At 37.5% G+C, this 25,342-nt stretch overlaps 1 protein-coding gene across 1 annotated transcript in view; it reads right to left on the reverse strand.

Annotated features, from left to right (window-relative positions):
* The window catches only part of cdh13 (cadherin 13, H-cadherin (heart)), a 376,372-nt gene that overhangs the window by 292,154 nt on the left and 58,876 nt on the right, over window positions 1–25,342 (reverse strand). Inside the window, exon 2 of the mRNA XM_046865279.1 lies at window positions 3,165–3,285. Coding sequence (XP_046721235.1) covers window positions 3,165–3,285 — 121 coding nt within the window. The remainder of the gene's footprint in view (window positions 1–3,164; window positions 3,286–25,342) is intronic.

The raw sequence follows: 25,342 nt of genomic DNA on the forward strand, positions 1-25,342 counted from the left end.
CTTCCACTCTTCTGGGCAGGCTTTCCACTAGATTTTGGAGTGTGGCTGTGGGGATTTGTACTCATTCATGAGTGTTAGTGAGATCAAGAGCTGATGTAGGGTGAGGAGGCCTGGGGAGCAGTCAGCTTCACAGTTCATTTTAAATGTGTTTAGTGGGGTTGAGGGACAGGGCACTGTGGAAGGCACTCAAGTTCTTCCACACTAACTTTGCAAATCAGGTCATTATAGATCTCACTTTGTCCACTTTAGCACTGTCATGCTAAAACAAACTGGGACCCCGTAGATTCAGTGAATGCTGCAGCACACAAAAGCACTCTGGCAACACTGCAGGCAAGGCCCTAATGTCAGTATATAAGCTCAAAGCGAATGGTCAGCCATGAGCACCCCAGGAACAAATAAGGTTAAGTGCTTTGTTTAACAATAGCAGCTTGATGTTGCTAGCCCTTAACCTTCTGAACTATACCACAGACCCTTAACCACTGAACCGGCTCATCACTACCCATCATTTGACATTATACAAAAATTCTGGGGTGCATGTAAGACATTTCAGGTCGTATTTAAAATTAATGTAGCTAAAAAAATGCTCCCTTTAAATATGAATAAGATAAAATAAAAAATCACCAAACCAATCAGTAACACATTGTGAATACAAACACCTACATAAAAGAAAATCAGGTAAATAGCTGCCACCCCTCTTAGCTGACACTGGAAAGCCATTCTTCTCTACCTTGTTGTGCAACCTGTTGACATGGTTGTGAATTTTTTTGAAGAGGAGAACAAAATTCTGGCAGGAAAGCTAGTCTCCCACTGGGAAACCAATTCGATGCCAGCAAGACATTACCCAGAGGAGCTTAAAATGTGCTCGTAGACATTATAGGGAATCTCAGAGGAGTTGCAGCCCACTGAATTGTGACAACTCTGACACACAAACTGTTCCACAGCAGGGAGCAAGTAGTGTGGCTTCACTAAAAAAGAGTGAAGAAGCCGTGAGGGAGCCTATGCTTGCTGACCAGTCAAATCATGCTCAACTTGTTTCTAAGGAGAAGAACTATTATTAACTGCAATTAACTTACAGCCAGTTGGCATTTTTCTTTTTAATTCTTTGCTTACACTAATTGGTGCTCAAGGCATTTCTTATTTTGAAAAATCCCCTATTTACATGTGACCAGTTGCTTAATTTAAATACAATTAACACTGATTTCCTATTCAATACCTTTACTTCTCACTTTGCTGTATAGCTATGAGTTGTTCAATCATGAAGCATGATGCCTTAAATCACTGAGAATTTGTCATAAAGCTTTTGACACGCAAAATCTAAAAGGAATTGGGCAGGTGTAAACTTCCTGTGCGATTCTGACAAATACATCTGATTCCCAGGAGATTTAGTCAAAGAGAAGGAAATTCCTCTCAGCAGATGCAGCATGAGACACTACGTAAGCCTTTGAAAACATCAGAAAAATCAAAGGGAGTAATTTATGAGTGCAGGAATATTTTCTGGGTTTGTTTTCTAACTGTGGAAAGAAATGAATTATAAGAGATGAAAGGGAAAAAAACACACACCCACGCACAGTCACTATTCGTTAAGGCCTTCGAGAAATATTAAGTCAAACACAAGCAATGTTTAAGTGCAGCCGGGTGATCTGTTAATAACCCGACCGAGCCGTATCAAAACGATAAAAGGGCATACATATACCAGTTCACTTCAAATATTTAAAGGCCAATACAAATATAAATGCACATCCAAAAGTACACTGTGGTGGGTTATCTTTTAATAATACATTTTATTTAGAAATAATAGCCATGTTAACCATTCAACCTTATGACTTACATTTGTCTGTGTGTGTGTTCTGCACTTGTGCATTTGGGTTATAATGCAATCTCTTTGCAAAATGTTCTTAATCTAGTTGGAATGAATTGTGAGATTGGCTGGGCTAATTAGAGGTATAAAGATTCTGTAAAGCAATGAAAACGAGTAATTTCATTTTACTTACTTTTACATTTTAATTACTATATGTATTTATTTAGTTATTTAATTTTATTTAATTTAATTTTTTATTGGGGGGGGGGGAGTGCAGTAGCCAACACTACCTGCAAATAAGAGGGCAAATTTGCTTATGCTTTCTAGGAGATATTGCATATTTTCAAATCAATTACAGCGATATTTGCAAATCATGAGCATTCCCGAGTGTTCAAAAGTACATACAAAAGTAAGTATTTACTTACAAGTGTGTTACAGTATGAGCAGTTATTTGAAACAAAATGAGTTTGGCTTGACTTTGCATGTTTCAGAGGATGCATGTGTTAGCCTGGTTGGAAATTTGCGGGTGACCAATTTGGGAGAACATGGGAGGGAAAAATATCTCACTTGCATGATGTTTTGCTAAGACAGCAATAATTTGCCAACAACACGAGCAGCACAATTAGAAAATCTGAATGTGCTAACTAGACACACACACTTCACATTTCGGTAAAAATTGGCACTAAACATTTACAGTACACGCTCCTGGGCAAAAGAAAAAACAAACTTGCACAATATAAAGCTTTTAATGATCTTACCAACAAATCACTAGTCAGAAAATGACTAATAATAAAAAAACAGTCATGAGCCTGAGACTTGTTTCCATAGTAAAGTATTTAAGGAACAGCTAACAACAGGGAAAATTACTTATAGATTCTCCTATGTCACATGTCAACAATAAAAAAAAAAAAAAACGATTTAAAGCAGGACATTATATGAAACAGCACTGAATATTCTTTATGTACAAAGTTGTCCTCAAATATATATATATATATATATATATATATATATATATATATACAGAGAGATAGAGAGAGAGAGAGAGAGAGAGAGAGAGAGAGAGAGAGAGAGATGGATTGATAGCAACTCTATCAAAAACAAATCATGCAGGTTCACCCTGTTGATAAACTTCTCACCCACACACACACACACACACACACACACACACACACACACACACACATTCATTTGACTCAGATTACAATACAGTTCATATAAATACCAACTGTGTACACAGTGCTGATAAACAGGAATCTTTGAATGTAACCATCACCCCAGACTGGAATTGGAGGCAGTGCTAAATCCTCTTAGATATTTAATCTTACACTTTTTAAAACTGACTCTGTAATTCAAGCGCATTCCCTACCTTGCAGAAGAGGTTGATCTTTCAGAAACCCTCCATCATACTCCACATGGTACTTCTTCACCTGGAAGCCAGGTGTGCATGCTGCCTCCTCCACCTCTTCTTGAGCTGCAGTGCACACAATCTGCAGAGAAAAAGAAATAAAGTATAAGGATACTTTCCTTAAGGTCCCAGTCCTAGATTGCTGTGCTGCTGGTGATTACCATCTACACACACTAATTAGCCCTAAAATAACTTATGGCAGAAATCAATCCTGTAATTTATCTCCACAGCTTAATTTCAAACTGTAGGCTGTTCATATTCACATGGGGCTTTCTTAATGAGTTATTCTCATGGTAAATTAAGCACATAGATGGTATTTTCTTCCACAAATCAAGTCAGTGTGCATGTCTTTATAGTCCACCTAAGTCAGTGAGAAGATGATGTATGCACCGAATAATTTTTTTTTCTCGGAATCTATTAATGATCTGTGCAAGTTACGTCTTATTTTGTAATGTAATTTGAGGCTTGCCATAAATGCTTTCCCCCACATAATAATATAAGACTTAAACTAACCATTGCTGGGTCAATGTAGACTGCTGTAATTAAAATTAATCACCAAGTTAATTTTCTCTGCTCTTCGCAATGCATTTTATTTATTTTTTTACAAGAAGCAAGAACATTAGCTTTCTGCAGAAAGCTGAATGGATCAATTATAGTAATTTGTGGTTGCCTTCCTTTCACTAATGCCATTCTCTATTAAAAGATAAAGGTAATCATCTATGTTTTAAAAAGCCAGTGGGAATAACTGCACTGGGGCTTTGTGCTCAACATCAGGAGGAAGCTTGGAGGTTGAGAGGGTTTGTGGGAGCCCTGCAGGCATGGTGAACATATCTGTCCATCTTTCTGTCACTCCCTCTTTTTGCTCCTGCTACCATTATTACTCCTTCACACCTATTTTTGTCTTCCATCAATCACCCTTTTTAGACAGGAAGAAGCCCAAATTTGCTCTGACAATGATACAAGCATGAGTGCATATATGCTCCTAAGAACCATTGCTCTCTTTAGGAAGCCTTGTCGAATTTTACACACGTACAGCTTGCATTGGAATTGGCTTAGGATTTTGTTTTTTATTTACAATATTAATAATACATAGTCTTTTTTCAGGAGCATGTGAACTGCCCAACTCCAGCTGAGCTACCAATTTATTTGCACTTTAAGCCTGAAAGAAAAAAAAAAAAAGAATATAACTAGACTAATCATGTATGAATAATATTACTAACAAAGCTACTTGCATAATTGCAAATGAAAATTGCATGACTTTTCTTGTAAAATTGAATAACCAAAAAAATAAAAAATCTCAAATCCCAATTTTCTCATCTTACTGTGACGCCTATTAAAGATATTCAGCGTCTCACTAGGGCTTTTTTTTTTTTTTTTAAGCTGGTTTTAACCTTGGTTTTGATTCAAATGCTCAGTAAAGCAATTAAGAGATCAGTCAATTCTGCCATAATGCTAGCTTGATTTGCAAAAATTCTGAATGGGAACCTGCACAAGAGATGGAGGGGCTCATGTGGGCAGCCAGCTGCCAGATTCACGCACATTACCAGGCCTGCTCACACACAGCTGGCGTGCCTCACTCTTAATTAGTAGAAGCATATGGGAGAAACTTAGAGGAATAGTAGGGAGGACAGAGTCTAGACAGTTTTTGAAAGAGATCAGACTGGACAGACACAAGTGGTGGTTTTCCAGTTAGAAACAAGTCTCAGAAAGGCTTGGGACCAAAACTTAAACCAGGTTCTATATCCATATTTGTATCCCACGATCAGATAAAACTTTCAGGAAAATTTGCTTTAAAGGTTATCCTATATTAATTAGTAATAGACATGTTCATACCACCACCACCATATTCACCACCTCATGTTTTTCTTACATACTTAGATAGTATAAATTGCAAAACGTTCAACTACAAATTTCATTAAATTGTCAAAATACTATGTATGGAGGATTTGCACAAATTGACCATGCCGAATTTTAAATAGGATGTGTATAGTGCCCTAAGTAGTGTTCATAGGTGGATTATGATGTCATCTTCAAATGTATTTGATGTGAATCATGAGTAAGAAAAGAATAATCATAACAGATCTTATAATTTGAACTGTAGTTATGGAATGTGAGCGGAAACAGATGCAAGTGAAAGAAACGAAACAAAAAAACAAAACACAAGGAAGCAAGAACCATTGCCTCAAAGGCACAAGTAAAAGAACAGCCGAATGATAAACATTAGACAAAGAGTGCAGTAAAAGTGAAACTATATACAAGTGGTAATTAAAATTAATTGAATATAAATGGGGTGCAGAGGTCATGTGACATGACATGAAAGTGCAGTGGCTGATGGGAAACATAGTGTATATGAGACTTCTGAAAGGACAATTGTACAAAGTGAATCATTGTTAGTTGCGGAACATATATTGTGGATTCAGCACACTTGCACAAAGATCTCTCATTGTTTTAGGTTTCTGGCCAAACAAATGCCGATTGACTCCTCAGGTATGGGACTGTTCACTCAACTGTAGAAATGAAGGATTGCAAATAATTAATTTTTTCAAGCTACACTGCCCAGTGTAAATGGAGTAAAACTGAATCAACTTTTTTTTCCAAAAGTCAAGCCAGATAGTTCAAATAAGTTTAACTCTACATACCAGTGTTGATTTGTCTCAGTATAGCATTTGTTCATCCTCAGTACCATTTCATTTAACTGTTGTAGTGGATCCATAGCATATCCTGTATCACATTCTAACCTATTACATTTAGAATATCAGATGCTCATTCACAATTACAAGAAATTTAGCTCATAGATCTACATGTTTTTGGAGATAAGTGGAAACCAGAGAACCCAAAGAAAACCCACACAGACACAGGGAGAACATGAGAAACTCCAAATAGACTCCGAAGCTGTGAGACAATACATGCTCTAAAACCATCGGTATATCAGCTCCATTGAATTACATTATTATTAAGTTTTTACTCCTCTCAATAAACATTAGCCGAGTCTAGTATACTGTCGTTAATAATGACCTCAATAAACATTTATGCACATAGTGAGAGCCATGCAGCCATGGCTCTGTCTTAGCAGAACAAGATATCAAAAATGATATTTTACTTAAAGCTGTGACAAAAAAAGGCGTTTTAAAACCATGTTTAAGTTGCTGCAGCATTAACAATCTGAGATTGTGTGTGTTTGTAAGAGAAAAAGAGAGAAAGAGAGAGAGAGAGAATGAGAAAGAGAGAAAATGCAGAGAGAATGAGAGGGCTTTCATTTTATCATAGGCAGACGAGCTTTGGTATTTACATTAACATCAATCAGTGAAGGACAGTAATCACTATTAAACATGAGGCGAGTTAATGGAAAAAGCAAAGCAAAGAAAAGCAGAAAGCAATGATAAGACCACTCTGACATTAATAAGTTTAATCTGTAAATAATGACATCTTTATCCTTTTAATGGCATGGTTATGGGAAGACCATAACATATTTCACAAATAAAAAATTCATTATGTGAGGAATAGAACACTTTGGGATGTGTTGGAATCGTGGAATCAGTGGTGGGGTAGTGTAACAGTGCCTGGGTTGAAGTAGAGTTACATTTCTTCTACCACCCAAAGCATTTTAAGTGATGGTGAGATTAAAAATATAAATCACACTTTTTAGCCATTTAAAGTTACATTTAATGTTGCGGATCATCCATAAGACAAGATAGATCCTCTTATTACTAATGTTACTGTCCTCCTAAAAGACTCACTTTTATAAGTTTCTAAAAAAAAAATCTTGAAAAAACTATTAGTCCATAAAGCTGTGACTGTTTTTTTTCCTTTTTTTTATAAAATAACATCACATTAATCTGTGTATTATTAGTTTTACATTATATTCATCCTTCACCATACAGGTCCCTGTGACAGTTTTTATAGAAGCAATAACACATTAGAACAAACACATTACTATTAACCTGTGATTTGAATACGAGCCAGCATAACTGACCAAAAAAATTATCCACACCTTTCAGACTCAAGAATCCAAAATTGCTGTGACATAAGTGGCACCATCACCTTAACAGAAGTGTGCATTGGAGTCAAAGAGGGAAAAAAGTATGAGTCAGTGAAAGAGAAGTACAGAGAGGGATGAGTGTGAAAAGGTCTCGGTTGATATGTTGATACACAGAGCCAGGGACCCAGAGAGATAGGTGCACTTGTTTGAAGTGTCAGAAGAAAAGGGAGAACATGTGCATTGGAAAGGCCTGCCTTCATCTCAGCTGTGAGCATACTCATGGGGAGAGCAGCATCCAGACACAGGGAACCTCCTACATTCAGGCATCTCTTCCCTGCCATTAATCTGCTCTCCGACAAACACAGCCCTTTCGTCTTCTTTTCTTCTGCCTTTTTCTCTCCACATGCAGTTACGGGTGTATTTAAAAGCTGGCGACCGTATTATTGCAGGGAATCCGACTGCAGTTGACTTCATTAGTTTGTAATAATTCAGCTCAGTGTGAGATCCATATTAAGCACAGTCAAGGAGACTGATAGACTGACTGAAGAGACAGGAGTGAGAAAATTGCAAAATGCCCCCCCACTGTCCTACACAGATACGTTTTTAATTCTCTTTAACAAGCCGCCTTTGATTCAGACATGCCCTTACAGCAGGAAGCAAAGGCTTAAAAAGCCGAGAGAAATATGGAGGAAATAGGATAGTTAGCACGTTTGAGTAAATCAGAATGAGACAATAACATGACAGCAGACAAATAGAAAAAAAGCAAATATCCAAGTAGAAGCAATGATGAAAGAACGAGTGCTATGCAGGGGAGAGAGGAGAGAGAGAATATTTGGCTTTACAAGGCTCAACTAAGATATATAGTCAGGTTATGAGAATTATCAGCTTCTACTGAAAGACTGGAGTCTTGTTCTTTTGTTAAGGCAAATCAGAGTTCAATCCCATTCTTGGTCTGAATGCATACTGCTATCATCATTTATTCATGATTTAAATGACAGTTGCATATTTAAAGTGGGCAAAAAACAAGGCCTCTCCACTATGGCGATATGGTGAACCAAACACATTTATTTGTTTGTTTTTCCACATGTATCACCAAAGCCATTAGACAAACTCATGAGGAATTCTGTGCCAGTTAATGACCAGATCTGAACTCTCCATCTCCAAGCTAGGATATGAAAGGCTTGCCTCTTTTTTTCTCCCCAAGTTAACCTCCAGAATCAAGAAGGCCCATCCCATCGCTTTTATCTATGGCGACATGAAGAAAAAAGCTATCATGTCTACAGTGCTGTAATCCTAGTCTGTCACAATCTGCCTAAACTTCTAGGTAGACCATCTGACCTTAATCCTACTGTAGGAGGATAAAAGTAGGAAAGAATAGGGGTAGTGCAGGAAAAACCTCAGCGCTAGCTCGAAGGTTGCTGCAGCTAATGTGATCAGTCTTAATTAGAGAAATGTCAGGAGGATAAAAAGAAGGCAAGCTCTTAAACAAAAAAAAGTCACTCAGGAATGAAAAAAGACTGTTAGACTGGGGCAGTGTAACAATAGAAGTATATCAAATTCTCGCGCACGTTTTCACATCACAGGGCTACACTGTCTGAGAATAGCTTAGTAGACGAGTATAATGGGAACTGTTACACCGTGGCAAGTACTCAGTTGGCACTGTCAGAATCTACTTAAAGTGTTGTCCACTTAGAGAGCTGGAAATTGGGAGATGGTGAATTCTGGACATTTTACCCCCAAGTAAGCAAAAATGTTTTCAAAAAACCAGTACAGTTCAGCTCATGCCAGTGTGCACTAAACCTGTCCAGGTGGCTTTTGGTGTCTCAACAACATACAAAGGCATTTTCTTATTTCTTAACCTGTCACCTCTATGTTTTTTTTTTAAAAACACCCATATTTGCAATATTGTGCATTCTGAACCTTTTTTTCTGCAGTCAGTCAGTTATTTTGACTCATAAATGTGATTTGCTCATCAGTCATTTAGTGGATCAGTGTGAGTCACTGGATCTTAGAATAATGACTGAAAGTCACTTCCCTCTCACTCAAATGATTACATTAGTCACTGAATCCCTCAGTCTCATTCATTCTGAGTTTGAGATTTTCAGCATTTCAATGCAAATAATAGCATTCTGTATATGGAAATGTTGTTTTTCTAAACATGAACATGCATGCATATAAAATCATTAGCCGCTTTTACAATGTTCAAGCTGTTTATGCCTCGTGTCAGGTTCGGGCTGCACAAATATGAAAAAAAAAATAATAATAATAATAATAAATAACAAAATAAAATGTCTACAGTATGCCACGCATGTTAATAGGTTTATTTAAGTGTATCTGATACTTTACACATAATAGAATAATATAATAAATTCAAATAAATAATTCTGATAGATAGATAGATAGATAGATAGATAGATAGATAGATAGATAGATAGATAGATAGATAGATAGATAGATAGATAGATAGATAGATAGATAGATAGATAGATAAATTAGGTCCTGAATGGATTTTTTAGCCTTTAAAAAAAAGCAACAAATATATATAATTATAATATATATATAAAATATAAATAACATTATATATGGAGAATACACATTGCAAATGTGGTGTAGGCATTAAAGTACTAAAATGATGTAACTATATCCTTTACAAAATGAATAAAGATTTTCAAAACAATTAAAATTGAAAACAAATATTTATTTTTAATTGCTATTGTAAAATACAGGTGAAAACAAATGTGGCCCTAACAAAATGAGTGTGATATAAGCTATGGCAATCACATCGGAGGCCTAGGTAGGTGTCTTGGCCAGGAGTGCCATTACGGGACTGACTTCATTGATGAAGGCCGAAAGCTCCTTGACAGAGTCTGGTGTAAATGTCAGCTCTGCAGGAAATCAATAAGCCAATATAAGTTTAGAGAAAATCTGGCTCACTGACACCATAGCACCTAAAGTGTGTGCTACGTGTGAAGCCATAAAAATGCAGTCATACAGGTGCCTAAATGACATAAAGGTTTAAATGATCGACAGAGCAAAGGTTTAGGTACAGACCTGCCATTTGGGATGCATAAATTACTGATTCAAAATGGTTTATACCCAGGATTCAAGCTTAAATTGATAATCTCACTTGGATTGAATAGATTTGTACATGCTTCTTATTCATGACATGTTAAAACTCTTTTAGAAGATGATGGGTTCCCCCTCCGGATTTTTATTCCTCTCAAGAGGAACTTTTCTTCATCAGAGCATTTTTTACATTTTCCACGATTGCTTTTGGCTCGCATAATAAGAATGCAACTCAACATCTAGCTTTGGGCTTCTGTAAAGCTGTTTTGTGATAATGTCTATACAAATAAAATCAGATTGAATTCCTTCTGAAGTCAAGGTCTAAACATTGCCAATCTCTGGCTAGAACACTGTCTGTCTCCTTTTCTGTACTCAGACACTCTCATAACCAGCCAACATGATGTTCTCATTCGTGAAAAGATAAATGAGATGAATGTCTTTTCAGTTCTGCCAGCGCCAATGGCTTGAGGCTGGTCAGAACACATGCAAGACTGAGCCTCAGTGACCTCCACCTGGCTGCAAAAGAATCAATCAGCCTGAATCTCAAGTACCTGAATATGGTCCAGCCAGAAAAGGTTCAAAATTACCTGTCTGTTCAGCAAGTGAGTGCTTAGCTGATGAATATGGACTACCTTGATAGTTCATATTTGTAATTCTAAGTGACCTATATCTGTCTGTCATGTGAATGCAACTGTCCCCTGAAACGTCTCACATGTTCGAGGCACAACAACAACGACAAAAGAAAATCATGTTAGACATTTGTGAGACAATCTATCTCAGTAGAAGCAAAAAATGAATGCTCTGGTAGTCAAAGCCTGCTTCAAAATGTGATCTAGAGGTTGGGTAACAGCTCATCAGTTGTAAACGATCAGGTCAAGAAGGCGGAAAAATGGCAGATGGCGAGTTTTTGCTATTTTTGCAGCTATTGCTGGCACTTCTGCACTGAAAGACATGGACCGAAATATTTCTACAGTAGAATATTCCTAGAGCATTTTAGGGACCATTACCAGAGATCCAGGGTCCTGGATTAAGTCCTAAACTCCCTTTCCCTTTCACTATCCAAAAACCTGCAGATAGGCAGATTAACAATGCTAAATTACTTGTAATTGTGAATGAATGTGGCAGTGTGTGTAGGTTGTGCCAGGACTGGTGTCCCACCTGGAGTAAGACCTCTGATTACGCATGCAGCATTCCAAAGAGTGACAGCGATAAAGCAGTTACTCGACATGAATGAATTTCTGTGGTTTGACAATTTCTTGTCATTTTTTCGAACATTACTCAGTTCCAGTAAATAACCCATCCATTATGGATGCACAAGCCAGTGCACTCTTAGTGCCAAGCCCAGGTAAATGGGGAGGGTTGCGTAAGGAAGGGCATCCAGCGTAAAAACATGTGCCAAATCAAATATGCGGATCACAAATGAGAATTTCATACCGGATCAGTCGAGGCCCGGGTTTACAACGACCGCCACAGGTATCGTTAGCCAACAGGGTACCGGTGGAAATTGGGCTACTGTTGGCCGAAGGAGGAGAAGGAGAGGAGGAAGGCGTCTACAGAGGCGGCAGGAAAGGAGCAGTGTAGGAAAGTGGAGGTTCGGGGTTGGTACTTTAAATGTTGGTACTATGACGGGTAAAGGGAGAGAGGTAGCTGATATGATGGAGAGGAGAAAGGTAGATATGCTGTGTGTTCAGGAGACCAAGTGGAAAGGGAGTAAGGCCAGGAACATTTTAGGTGGATTTAAACTGTTTTATCAAGGTGTGGATGGAAAGAGAAATGGTGTAGGGGTGATTCTGAAGGAAGAGTACAGTAAGAGTGTAGTGGAGGTGAAGAGAGTTTCTGATAGGGTGATGATCGTGAAGGTGGAAGTTGAAGGGATGATGATAAATGTCATCAGTGCCTATGCTCCACAAGTTGGCTGTGAGATGAAGGAGAAGGAAAAATTCTGGAGTGAATTAGATGAAGTGGTAGATTGTGTACCTAGGAAAGAACGATTGGTGATTGGGGCAGACTTTAATGGGCATGTAGGTGAAGGGAACCGAGGTGATGAGGAGGTGATGGGTAGGTATGGTTTTAAGGAGAGGAATATGGAAGGGCAAATGGTGGTAGATTTTGCTAAAAGGATGGAAATGGCAGTGGTGAACACTTATTTTAAGAAGAAGGAGGATCATAGGGTGACGTATAAGAGTGGAGGAAGGTGCACACAGGTGGACTATGTGCTATGGAGGAGATGCAACCTGAAGGAGATTGGAGACCGTAAGGTGTTGGCAGGGGACAGTGTAGCTAGACAGCATCGGATGGTGGTCTGAAGGTTTTGAAGGCGAAGAAGAAGAGGAGAAGAGTGAGGACTGAAAGAAGAATAAGATGCTGGAAACTTAAAGAGGATGAGTGTAGTGTGAGGTTCAGGGAAGAGGTCAGTCAGAGGCTCGGTGGTGTTGAAGAGGTGTTGGATGATTGGGCAACTACTGCAGGAGTGATGAGGAGGCAGCTAGAAAAGTACTTGGTGTGACATCTGGAAATAGAAAGCAAGACAAGGAGACGTGGTGGTGGAATGAGGAAGTGCAGGAGAGCATAAGGAGAAAGAGGTTGGCAAAACAGAAGTGGGATAGACAGAGTGATGAGAAAAGTAGGCAGGAGTACAAGGAGATTCGGCAGCAGGTAAAGAGGGATGTGGTGAAAGCCAAGGAAAAGGCATATGAGGAGCTGTATGAGAGGTTGGACACTAAGGAAGGAGAAAAGGATTTATACCGATTGGCCAGGCAGAGGGACCGAGCTGGGAAGGATGTACTGCAAGTTAGAGCAGTAAAGGATGGAGAGGAAATGTGTTGACTAGTGAGGAGAGTGTGTTGAGAAGGTGGAGGAGTATTTTGAGCAGCTGATGAATGAGGAAAATCAGAGAGAGAAGGTTGGATGATGTGGAGTTGGTGAAGCAGGATGTAGATAGGATTAGTAAGGAGGAAGTGAGAGCAGCGATTAAGAGGATGAAGAGTGGAAAGTCGGTTGGACCAGATGACATACCGGTAGAAGCGTGGAGATGTTTAGGAGAGATGGCAGTGGGTTTTGACCAGATTGTTTAACAGGATTTTGGAAGGTGAGAAGATGCCTGAGGAATGGCGAAGGAGTGTGCTGGTACCGATCTTTAAACATAAGGGAGATGTGCAGACCTGCAGTAACTACAGGGGAATTAAGTTGATCAGTCACACCATGAAGTTATGGGAAAGAGTAGTGGAAGCCAGGCTGAGAGAAGAGGTGACCATCTGTGAGCAACAGTATGGTTTCATGCCGAGGAAGAGCACCACAGATGCCTTATTTGCTTTGAGAATGTTGATGGAGAAGTATAGAGAAGGACAGAAGGAATTGCATTGTGTATTTGTGGATTTAGAGAAAGCATACGACAGAGTGCCAAGAGAGGAGTTGTGGTATTGTATGAGGAAGTCAGGTGTGTCAGAGAAGTATGTGAGGGTGGTGCAGGACATGTATGAGGACAGTGTGACGGCAGTAAAGTGTGCAGTAGGTACGACAGACTGGTTCAGGGTGAAGGTTGGACTGCATCAAGGATCGGCCCTGAGCCCTTTCCTGTTTGCAGTGGTGATGGACAGGTTGACGGACGAGGTCAGACAGGAGTCTCCCTGGACTATGATGTTTGCGGATGATATTGTGATTTGTGGTGAGAGTAGGAGCAGGTTGAGAAGAGCCTGGAGAGGTGGAGATATGCGTTGGAGAGAAGGGGAATGAGAGTCAGTAGGAGTAAGACAGAGTACATGTGTGTGAATGAGAGGGAGGGCAGTGGAGTGATGCGGTTGCAGGAGAAGAGGTGGAAAAGGTGGAGGAGTTCAGGTACCTGGGGTCAACAGTGCAAAGTAATGGAGAGTGTGTTAGAAGTAAAGAAAAGAGTGCAGGCAGGGTGGAGTGGGTGGAGAAGAGTGACAGGAGTGATTTGTGATAGTAGGGTATCTGCAAGAATGAAAGGAAAGTTTATAGGACTGTGGTGAGACCTGCGATGTTGTATGGATTAGAGACAGTGGCATTGAGTAAAAGACAGGAGATGGAGCTGGAGGTAGCAGAGCTGAAGAAGTTAAGGTTTTCGTTGGGAGTGACGAGGATGGACAAGATTAGAAATGAGTTTACTAGAGGGACAGCGCATGTAGGATGTTTTGGTGACAAGGTGAGGGAGGCGAGATTGAGATGGTTTGGACATGTGCAAAGGAGGGACATGAATTATATTGGTAGAAGAATGCTGAGGATGGAGCCACCAGGTAGAAGGAAAAGAGGAAGGCCAAGAAGGAGGTTCATGGATGTGGTGGGGGAAGACATGCAGGTAGTTGGTGTGAAAGAGGCAGATGTAGAGGACAGGGTGGTATGGAGACGGATGATCCGCTGTGGCGACCTCTAATGGAAGCAGCCGAAAGAAGAAGAAGAAGACTCAGTTCCAGTAAATCAATTATTCCCATTCTTCTCCTGAATATAATTACTGTTTTTAAATAAATAAAATACATGATATAAACAAAAGAATTGGGACACATGAATATTCCAGCCATACTGTAGGTGGTTCTTCAGCTAAGTTCCCAAAGTTGGAGGCACACAGTTCTATAGAATGTCTCTAAAAATTCAATTTTTCCTTCACTTGAAATAGGAGACCCAAACCTTTTCAAGCGTAAAAATTTCACAATGCCTGCTTCATAAATATATGGTTTATATGGTTTGCAGTGGAAGATCTTGACTAGCCTGCAATAGAGCTCTGACCTCAATACTCATGAATACCTTTGGGATGAATTGGAAAACTGACTGTACCCCAGGCCTCCTTGCCCTCACAATCATCAGTACTTGAATTACCTAAGTACCTAAAGCCCTCGTCGGTGAATGAGCACAAATCTCTAAAACCACCCTCCAAATTCTAGCCTGAACAGTGAAGGTTATTATAACAGCCAATGAGAACTAAATGTAGAATGAGATGACGAAAAGGCACATATGAATCTTATGATTGACTACATTTGACTATAGAGAATAATGCATGTATCACAATTCTAACAACAATAAAATTCAGGAGAGAAAGAGAGAGAGTTCTTGGTTTGAGAATTTCGTGATTTATATAGCAGCCTTTGAGATTTGCATTAATCAGACTAGAGAAGGCAATACTAGCAGGGACGGCTTTATAGACAAAAAATAATAAAGAAATTTCTTTCCTGAAAGGCAAATTTGCCATGGGTTATTTGTCTATTGATTTAGCTATGATTTACTTTTTTGCTAAGATCGTCTGCTAGTGCATCACACCCACATAACAGTTGGGTAAAGCCTTAGAAACATTTGCGATGGGAGAATGACAATATCTACTACTGTTTACCCAAACATTCCTTTTCAGTGTGGCTTAGCAGTCATCTCAGGAGCCTGGCTCACTGGCATAGAGCCACAGCAACATCCAAAAAAGCAGCTGCTCAGGGGTCTTAATAGCTCATCACTTAGACTAATTTAAAAAAAGCTTATAGATCTGTTACTACTTGAGTTTTGTTTTCCTTGGAGATCTGGTATTTTGACTCTTGATTCCCCAATAGCAAAAAAGCTTGATGGCACAGGCACCTATCATGCATTATGTCTGATGACCCGACTTACATCTATGGCACAATCCAGAGTTCAATAACCCGAGAGAGATTGTTGCCGTTTTCAATCGCTTCATATTGGACAGAGAGGCTGGAAAGGGAGGAAGTAAATGATTAGACGAGGTGTGTCTGTGTGAGAGAGAAACAGAGCGAGAGGTCTCAGACTGAACAATTGTGTTCCATGCTCGATTATCTACTCTTCTCAACATCACATCCAGCCCAGGCTCCATTTATCAGTTTAAAGGGCAAGGGTGCCAATAAGCCCTCCGGCCTATGCGGCAACCCTCCTTCTTTCTTTCAACAGAGATTGAATTGAGAACGGCTGGTCAATGGATTTCAGGGTAAAAAAAATACAATTCTTTTGATGTTTTGTCAGCGTTGGGTAAACTTTCAACTATCATATAATACATGAGCAGGCTGTTTTTTAAATTCCTTTATTTTATTACTGTATGAATCTGTATCTGCGGAGTCTCTAAAAATTTGGGTCTGGCAAGTAAACATTTACTTTGAGCTCAAGATGAGTCAGAAGGCTTGGTGTTAGTTTAAGTGTAACTCATAGCTTTACTATATATCTTTTCACAAACTATAGGTAGATGCTTTAAGGGGATCAAGCTTTAATTTTGTTTAAATTTCTTCCTTCTGCCTTGCCTCTGTCTATTAAACTTCTGTACCTGTAGACCACAGCATTCAGCATGATGCCATTTCCTTATCTTTTTATATCTTTGGATCTTACCTGATTTATTTTCTTCCTTTTCTCATTTTCATCCCATTTCCTCACTTTGATACCTCAAGTCACTCACTGGCAATATTCACAGAAACCACCAATCTTTTTTTTTTTTTTTCAGCTTTTTTTGTTAATTTTTAAAAGTAATAGTGATTGCATATGATAATGTACTGTATCCTGTTCTACCAGACTACTGAACGCCCCATGAAAAACGTACCCGTTTGTCATGTTCATAAGGGTTTAAAGTATAAGAAATATATTCGGAACGAATACTTAAACCTCTTTGATAAATAATTTTTAGTAAAAAGAACACACACAAGTTGTAGCATTTCCATGTAGAAACTGCAAATAGAAAATAATGCCCATAATTTATCTTCTACACCATCCCTGGAGTGTTCTTAATTTCCATAACATTGCATCCAAATGGGGTACATAAAAAAGGGCTTATCTTAAAAGCCAGCACTTTTTTTCCCCCACTGCAAAGCAGTGAATTCTGCACCTTTCAAGCACTTCATTAATCTCTGATATTCCTACTTTACCCAACAGTGCCTTAGACATGATTTACTTCACAAATCCACAATCCGACAGGAATACTAAATGATCCGGTGTTCATCTTACTTAAAAAAAAAAAAAAGTGAAAATAAATGTATGGCTTTCACACATGGAGAGGATTATCTAGATGACAGGATCATTATTATAGACTCATTCACAACAGTCAAGCATCCAAAGAAAGTATACATAAAAGAAAACTTTATGATTAAATGGTTCTATGATTAAATTACCACAATTTATTGTATTTCAAGATATAGCATAATGCATGTTTTGAAGTTTTGAAGTCTCATTATATGCTAGTCAGAAGATTTACAGTTGCTTTTGCAGGGGGGGAAATGGCCCCTTTGGTAAAAATTTAATGCCTGTGGTGACTCAGCGCTTTCGACATGATTAAAACTGAAATGCATTTAAAAATGCATCTGTCTTTGAAATATGAACCATTTTGCATTTTTTTCCAATAAAATAATTTAATTTCATTTTATTAAATGACTAATTTTCCTTCTATTAGCTCTTTTTCAATCTTGCATTGTTTTTTTAATCAGTGCTGTTTGCTAGTGGATCTATGCAAAAAAAAAAAAAAAGTTAAACACGAATAATTGTATCTTTCTTCAATAGGAAATGAGAATTAACCACAGTCTGTCCTCTGTTCTATTGATCTCTGCTGTATGTGTAAATTTATGTGTAACTCCTAACATAACTAGGTTGATTTAGTCATGGAAACAGGAGTATATTGCAGAAAAACAGACAGTATTCCCCATGTGATTTTGCAAACAGTTCTGCTCAGATATCATATAAATGCATCAGCATACTGTATACCACATAGTACAAAAAGAGCCTATTGCTGTCTTTGTCAACCGACTGCAGTATCAATCAGATTAAAGAAGAAAAAGATCAGAGAAAAAAGAGTCGGAAAAATTCTTTCACACAGTATGCGCAAAATTAGACAATGTCCCATTTACAATAATTTTTTTTTTATTCTGATAAAATACAGTTGGAGTGGGTTGCAGACATTTCAAATAATGTTCATTACAACTTAATATTTACACTGGGGAAAAAAAAAAACACAAAGAAAAAAAATTATTAATTAGTTACTAATGAATAATTATTACCACTATTAATAGCAATAATAATCCATGTCACTGGTTTAATTTCCATGAAACGTGTGGAGTGTAGGCATAACACTACTACATGACAAAAGATTATCAACACTGGTTGGTATATTACAATATACCATGGTAGATTAAATGACTTACATTACTTCTTTACTTAAAAAGACTTATTAATCTTTTGAAAATACAACCAATGTAGCCATTTAGAAAATATCATGAATAGGTGCAATCAGAAATAACATCTGCTGTGGATTTCATGTGTAACTAGTAAGAGGATAGGCTGCTGCATTTACCATCTCATACATCATGTTATGCTGGTCACAGCATGGTCTTGTATTCTTCCCCATGCTGTATCCACATGACCTACCTTAGAAATGCATGAAAGGGACCACATATAGGTTACTGTTCTTCAGGGTCAACTCTAAAATTTTTCCTGTATGAATTGTCAGAGCTTCTTTCTGTTTTCTGCCCTTTTCATAATGTATGTTATTTTTCTTGGTTAAAAAACATTCTCTCTCTCTCTCTCTCTCTCTCTCTCTCTCTCTCTCTCTCTCTCTCTCAGAAGGGATGCATCTCAAATCATTGTGCATTAATTTGTCTTTGTGCTTTCTTAAATATTGGGTTTGTTGTTATATATTTTTGCATCAGACTGGCACCTACAGCATTATTGCTTTGTTCTACTGAAAGCTAGAGGACTGATGAGTGATCATAGGTGCAACTTTTCTCAGATAAGTGCTTGGGACATCAGTGATGAAACGTTAAAGAAAAAACCCTGAGTGATCTATTTATCCATTTTTGTTCATCTGTATCAAGATACCACTTTCATTTTAACCAGCAGCTTTGAAAAACTCCACAGCAATAATGGCATGATGGATGCTTCAGAAGCCTTTTAAAATGTATTAACATAAGCATCACTGTGTTTCAAAAAGGTTGGAGGTTAAAAACATCTCAAAGATGGATTGCCTGCAGGCTGACGAAATGGTCGTTCAAATAATTGTCATCTCTGGGTTACTGTCAATTCAGTAATATTCTGATACCAGTCTAATGCAAATACACTTATTGTACAATACTGTCAACATATTGACATGTATACCAAGTGTGGAGAACCTTGTGTTAATTATCGGTCTTTAGAATACTTTAGTTTGATCAGTTTTAAAAAGCATTTCTATTCTATTCTATTCTATTCTATTCTATTCTATTCTATTCTATTCTATTCTATAAGTAGTCTATCATATTACATATTTAAACAAACTATACATTCAAGAAGTTGTGAGGTCATAACCAGACATAAGTGTATATAGTGAGGACACCGCTAGAATCCTCAGCATAATCTCAGTCTATAGTATAGTATAGTATAGTATAGTATATTCTGCAGTATTGTTAGTCTGTTAAGTCATGATTTTAAGCACTGTGAACTAGGGGTGTAACAGTACACGTATTCGTACCTAAATTCTTCTTTACAGGGCTTTTGAATCGGTGCACATGTGTACAGAATCCAATCCTTTTTACGTGCGGAACATAGTTAAAATCTGAGTTCCCCTTTAGGAACGTATTAAGTGGCGGACCACAAGTTTGTCTCTCACACTTTGAGTGCTTTTATTAATTATTATTATTTAACTTGAAAACATACACAGCAGTGCCAGGGGTTTTAAAAAAAGAAACTAGAGTTAGCACCGAGTCACTGTGGCTGCTCATTCGTTCCTTGATTGTTCATCAAGATGTGTTTTGCACATTCATGATAACGATAAAGAATCCGTATTGCTAGCTCTATGATTTTTTTTTATTATTATTTTTTCTCCTAAAAGGAGAAAATCCTGACAATTCGGCAGTTCAGCAATTCCAAGGGAATGAATGAATGAAGAATGGAAGAAATAAAGAAATGTGTTAAAGTATGCTAAAATAAGTAGAACAGTACAGTAGATTATATCTTTAAAAAATTTAATATTAAATGTAAAACACACACACACACACACACACACACACACACACACACACACACACACACACACACACACATCTTTATTACCCAAATTGGGCCTAACACAGATAAACCTTTTCTTTAGATCTTTCATAAAATTTTTCCAGTAATTTAATTCTATTTCATCAATTTCATTTGTGCCAATTTAATTGATTATTTAGTCAATATAATAAAAATATATTGCATTCATTTAATCTATTTTATTTGTATAAAATATTATAAATTATTACTTTATAAATAATTTAATGAAGCAGGCATTTTATTTAAAATTGTTTAAAAATTGTTCATGTTCACAAATTCACAAACTCTTTAAATGTTGATGTTCACAAATTTGAATAATAATAAACTGTTAATAAAAAAGGACAAGTTGGTAACAGAATGTGCACATGGTCAGAATAGCAGATGTGGTAACGCAAAGTTGCAAAGGGCGATGTCTTTGGGCACACGAATTTCAGAAGGCTGGTGCTCCCTGTGGCTGTGCGTGCAGCCTTGTGCTGCCATCTGTTGGCGTGCTACAAAAATAGGGTCAAAACACTTTGACAACAACTCGTGCATAATCAGTGGTAGTATATGTTTTCAGAAATCAATGACTAACCTACATTAAAATGCGTGGAAGTAATTATTTAAACTTTTTTAAATGTCTACTATATTTTATTTATTTTTTATTTTTTACTTCATACTTGTTTTCAGTGTAAGTCAAATGTATTCTTTTAGTATCTTGTATTCTTTTTATGATGAAAAAAACACCACAAAACATTTTTTTTTCAATTTAGACAGGAACTTCATAACCTGGGGTTTATTTTAACAAGTCATTTTATAGGACATAAAAAATGCTATAATATTTCCAGACACATGCTCGCACTCTCTGTAAAAAGTGCCCATCCAAACGATTTGGATTGGGACTAAAATCCCAGAGATTCTAATAATACTTACATTGCACAATCTACACAAATTCAATTTAAAAACAGGCTTTATGTGGGAATAATTTTCAGGAAGGTATACCTAGAAATTCATATTCTTATTGACAAAACTGGACGATGACGTAAATGTGATTACTTAGCGAAAAAGTTTCTCGAACAGCAAATGGTGAAACGAACTCCAGTCTCTCTTTCTACAATATAGTGTGAGTAATAGTTATTAGCCATTTCTTACTTGGAATGAGCTACTGCATCATACACCTGATGAAGCATGTTTCATCACCTAACCATCAGTCAATAATGCACAATCTTTGCCATATACACTCCTGCACAGCTGTAATTCCACAACCCAGGCATCACAACTACAAATACTACCTAAACTCTCCATGGTCTGTCTTCATTTCTACCTGCACTCAACCTGCTAACCCAATACTGTCATTATGAGTGGGTTTTTGTTTGTCATGCATACAACAGATTTGGGCCGTTACTGAAATAAAATAAAAAAAAGTGCACTAAAGTGACTAAAGGGGAAAAAAGTGGCAGACAATCATTCCTTATTGTCATTTTTCTGTTCTAAATGCAAGAGAGATCTAGACTAGGTGGTAGTGGCAAAGACGTGTTATGAAGGCAAGCACGGGGAGGCAGTAAAGCCTGAGACGCTGCAGCACAGACAGAATGTGGCAGAAACGGGGGCGCTCTGATCTGCAGGGAGGAACGCTAAGGGAAAAATGCACTGTCAGTCTCATCTACATGGGGTTACAGCCGAGGTTAACAAACAAACAGATTGTAATAAACACAAGGCAGAGAGGCAGAATTTCAAAACGTGTCTGCCGGAGATAAACATTTGCCATCTGCAAAATAATACGCACCCGGCAAATAGCTCGTGTATCTAGAATTGTGCCGTGTGGTCCCTCGAATCACTCGCTGGTAGATTACCTGTCAGTCATGACAGAAGAGCACAGAACAATTCAATCTCAGTGTCCACAAGCATCCCATTCACTCCTCCTCACAATGGCTGAGATATCCCAGGCTGGTGGTAGACTATGTCTGACAATCAAGACTAAAAAAAAAACAAACAAAAAAAAAGTCATCTGTGTTTTTTTCTTTTTTCTTTTTTTTTTTTAAGTCTCTGCATTCACCTGTTACTGTACCAAAAATGTTGAAAAGAAAACTGCTATTCTAGCACTTTGGATTTCGTTTTTTATACAGAACACTTTACTAAATCGGATGGAATTCATTTTACAGCATTTTGCAGACACTCATCCAGAATCGTTCACATTTATTAAATTATTATTATTATTTTTTTAAATACTGAACCTCTGTACATTTTCTATGTATTTTAGACTCTGCAGGTACAAGTAATTTACAAGCAATTATATCACAATGTTGTTAAAATAAAGACAAATTGTAGATTAAAAACAGGATGACAGGCTTGTAATGAGGTATTTGTGTTATGATTTCTATAATAACAATATCCTGTATAATAATACAGGAATTGTATAAGTCAGATAGTAAAGTTTTTTATGTTTTCAAAGTGGTGTTTGTTAATTAATGTGAAAAATTGCAATAGAGGAAAGTCTAAATTGCAATAGAGGAAATCTTTAACTTCTGTTGTATTTAATGCTGGTGTGTTGGTGGGATGTGTGTAATACCCCAAAGTTCTTATTTCCTATAACAGTACAATGTTTTATTCCTGTTGTACCACAGTAAAGACCAAATCTTTGGATGAATAAATGTTATACTTTAAAACAAGTGTCTAGTTATATTCAATTAGTGTGGAACATTCAAGTAATGATAAGAATATGTTCTCTTGTGTTACGGTGATGTAACAGTCATGCCCTTAGCTTATCAAAATATAAAGATCAGCTTTACTTTTGACGGGTTTAAGCTTAGACACTGAAGATTTTATTTAAAAACATATAAATATACATTTATTGTTAAAACTTCAACAAATTAATATTTTTTTTATTTAAATAAAAAAATGCTTAAAGCCTTTTAATATTTAATTACACAAAGCAACTGTCATACACCCTGTTAATGAGCTGTTTATGTATTATCAGTATTAATCTGTTATAGCTGCTCTTAAATACCTTCCGAGAAATCAGATTTGAGAATTTGATGGTCCTGTGGTATGAACTTTATTAACAGCACCGACTGTTTTAAGTCTTCTGGGATCTGAAATGTCACCTGGAAGAGACACTGTGCACCACTGCTTAGCATTTATGACCTTGGCTCTTGTATAATAACAATCAGCGGGAAATGGTCGCGGCCTTGCAGCGATCGTCTGCGTCAATGCTTAATTATTGAGTCTAATTGCTTGTTATCCAGTTCTTTCAGGCACCAGTCCCATTCAATTAATCGAGAATTTAATTGGATGCAAATATCCCTCTAAATGAGCCATTCGGCAGCAGCAATCAGGCTCCGTGAAAAAGGTGAGTCTGCCTCAAAATGTATCTAGTGCTCCTCCTAAAAACTGTGTTTTATAGATTTCATCCTTTACTGTCGGTGGCGTGCGAAAAGCGCAAACATCAGAACGCAGTAGAAAATCTGACAGTGCAAATTTAGAGATTATCACTAGAAACACTATACTTTAGAGAAGGATGGGATATAAAAGAAATAACAGCTATTTTACTTTTTTTCCCCCTTTTCTTCTGAGCTAATGTTAGAAATTGTGTAAAATGATGAAGATGAATTGGGTCAGAGCACAGGGTGTAATTTTCTCTTTACCCTTAGAAACACTGTGATAAAACAGCATAACTCTTCTCGATAGATAAGGCGGAAGAAAACCTTTGACTCTTTTGGAGAAGTAATAAGAGCATACTGTAGGTGCCAAAAAAAAGCCCAGTAACAGCTTGCTAACTTTATATATCTATAAAATTATTTGATACATAGTTTAAGACCATAATCCTGTATCTACAAACATGCTTTATAAGCACATTTTTCACTCTCCCTTTTAGGCCAAGGTGATGTTTTGCAGCTGTAAAGCAAGTTACTAGAAATAAGGCATATAGAAAATGGAAAGCTGGATGAGATTTGCATGATGGGATGCAAACAAATAAGGCTAAATCTTGTTCAAGAATGAGTGATGGTATAGAACATGCTGAGAGGCAACAGGATTTTATTCATTTATTTCTCCTGGCATGTGAGACTCTTGAGCAAAACACTTTTTCTCTATATTTACTCCCAACCTCATCTTCAGTAACTATATCTAAATGCCCTTTGTGACCACCTAAACTGCACCAGCACAGAGAAATAACAGTCCTTATCATCATATGAGGTTCAGCAGTGGCTTTGTGGCATGCACAGATTCCTTTTTTCTTTGCTTTTTTTTTAGTTTGTAATGACTCTAATCTTCTTCCATTTGCCATGTTCAGCCCAAAGAACAGCTCTCCCAGCTTAATGTGTTAAGCAGCTGCAATTGCTGCACATAATGGCACATGATGGCCTGGCGCAGGTGCATTATGGGCAAAGAAAGAGGATATATTACCTGCAGCACTTAGCACAAAACAAATGTGTGCTCGGCACGCTACATAAAAAGGACGAGAAAAAAAATGGAGGATTCGTTCATGGCAATGTTTACGTACATATTGCTGTTATAGAAATCAGCGACAATATTGAGAAGGTGTCTGGATAATAAAGAGCTCTCAGACAGACTTAACATGCTAACGGTGCTACGCTTCGAGAGGCTATTTATTATGAGCAGTGAGCTTGGTTTCAACTCAAAATCAATAACAAATATTTCACATACACTCCGAACAGAAATCATTACTGCATTTTACCGGACAGTCAAACTGTAAATACACATGATTCGATTTGCATAAGCGTATCAGTTACATTTGTAAACTATAACTCTAAAAAAATGCTTCATTGTGAAGGCAGGACTGTGCACACTAGGCTCTGAGATACCACAGAAAGAGAATTCTGTCCCTTTTCTCACTGAGACTTCTCTCGGTACACTCACTGAATTTTAAGCAGCACATAGCTTCCATAACAGAGAGCATTCTCCTCTGGGGCTCAGAGCTTTAAACCATCAGATAATGCACACTATAGCTAGGAGAAATACACAGGATGAATCCTAATGTAATAGAATTGCACAGATATGTTCATTTGATATTTATTGTCCATTTTAGCATTCAGTATAATGATATTAAAGCTGAGGCTGGACATACTGTTTGTTTATTGATTAAATTGAGAGGAATGTGTTGCACTGCTATTCAAAGTGG

This window comes from Silurus meridionalis, chromosome 13 (assembly GCF_014805685.1).
Source record: "Silurus meridionalis isolate SWU-2019-XX chromosome 13, ASM1480568v1, whole genome shotgun sequence".
Lineage (NCBI taxonomy): Eukaryota > Metazoa > Chordata > Actinopteri > Siluriformes > Siluridae > Silurus > Silurus meridionalis.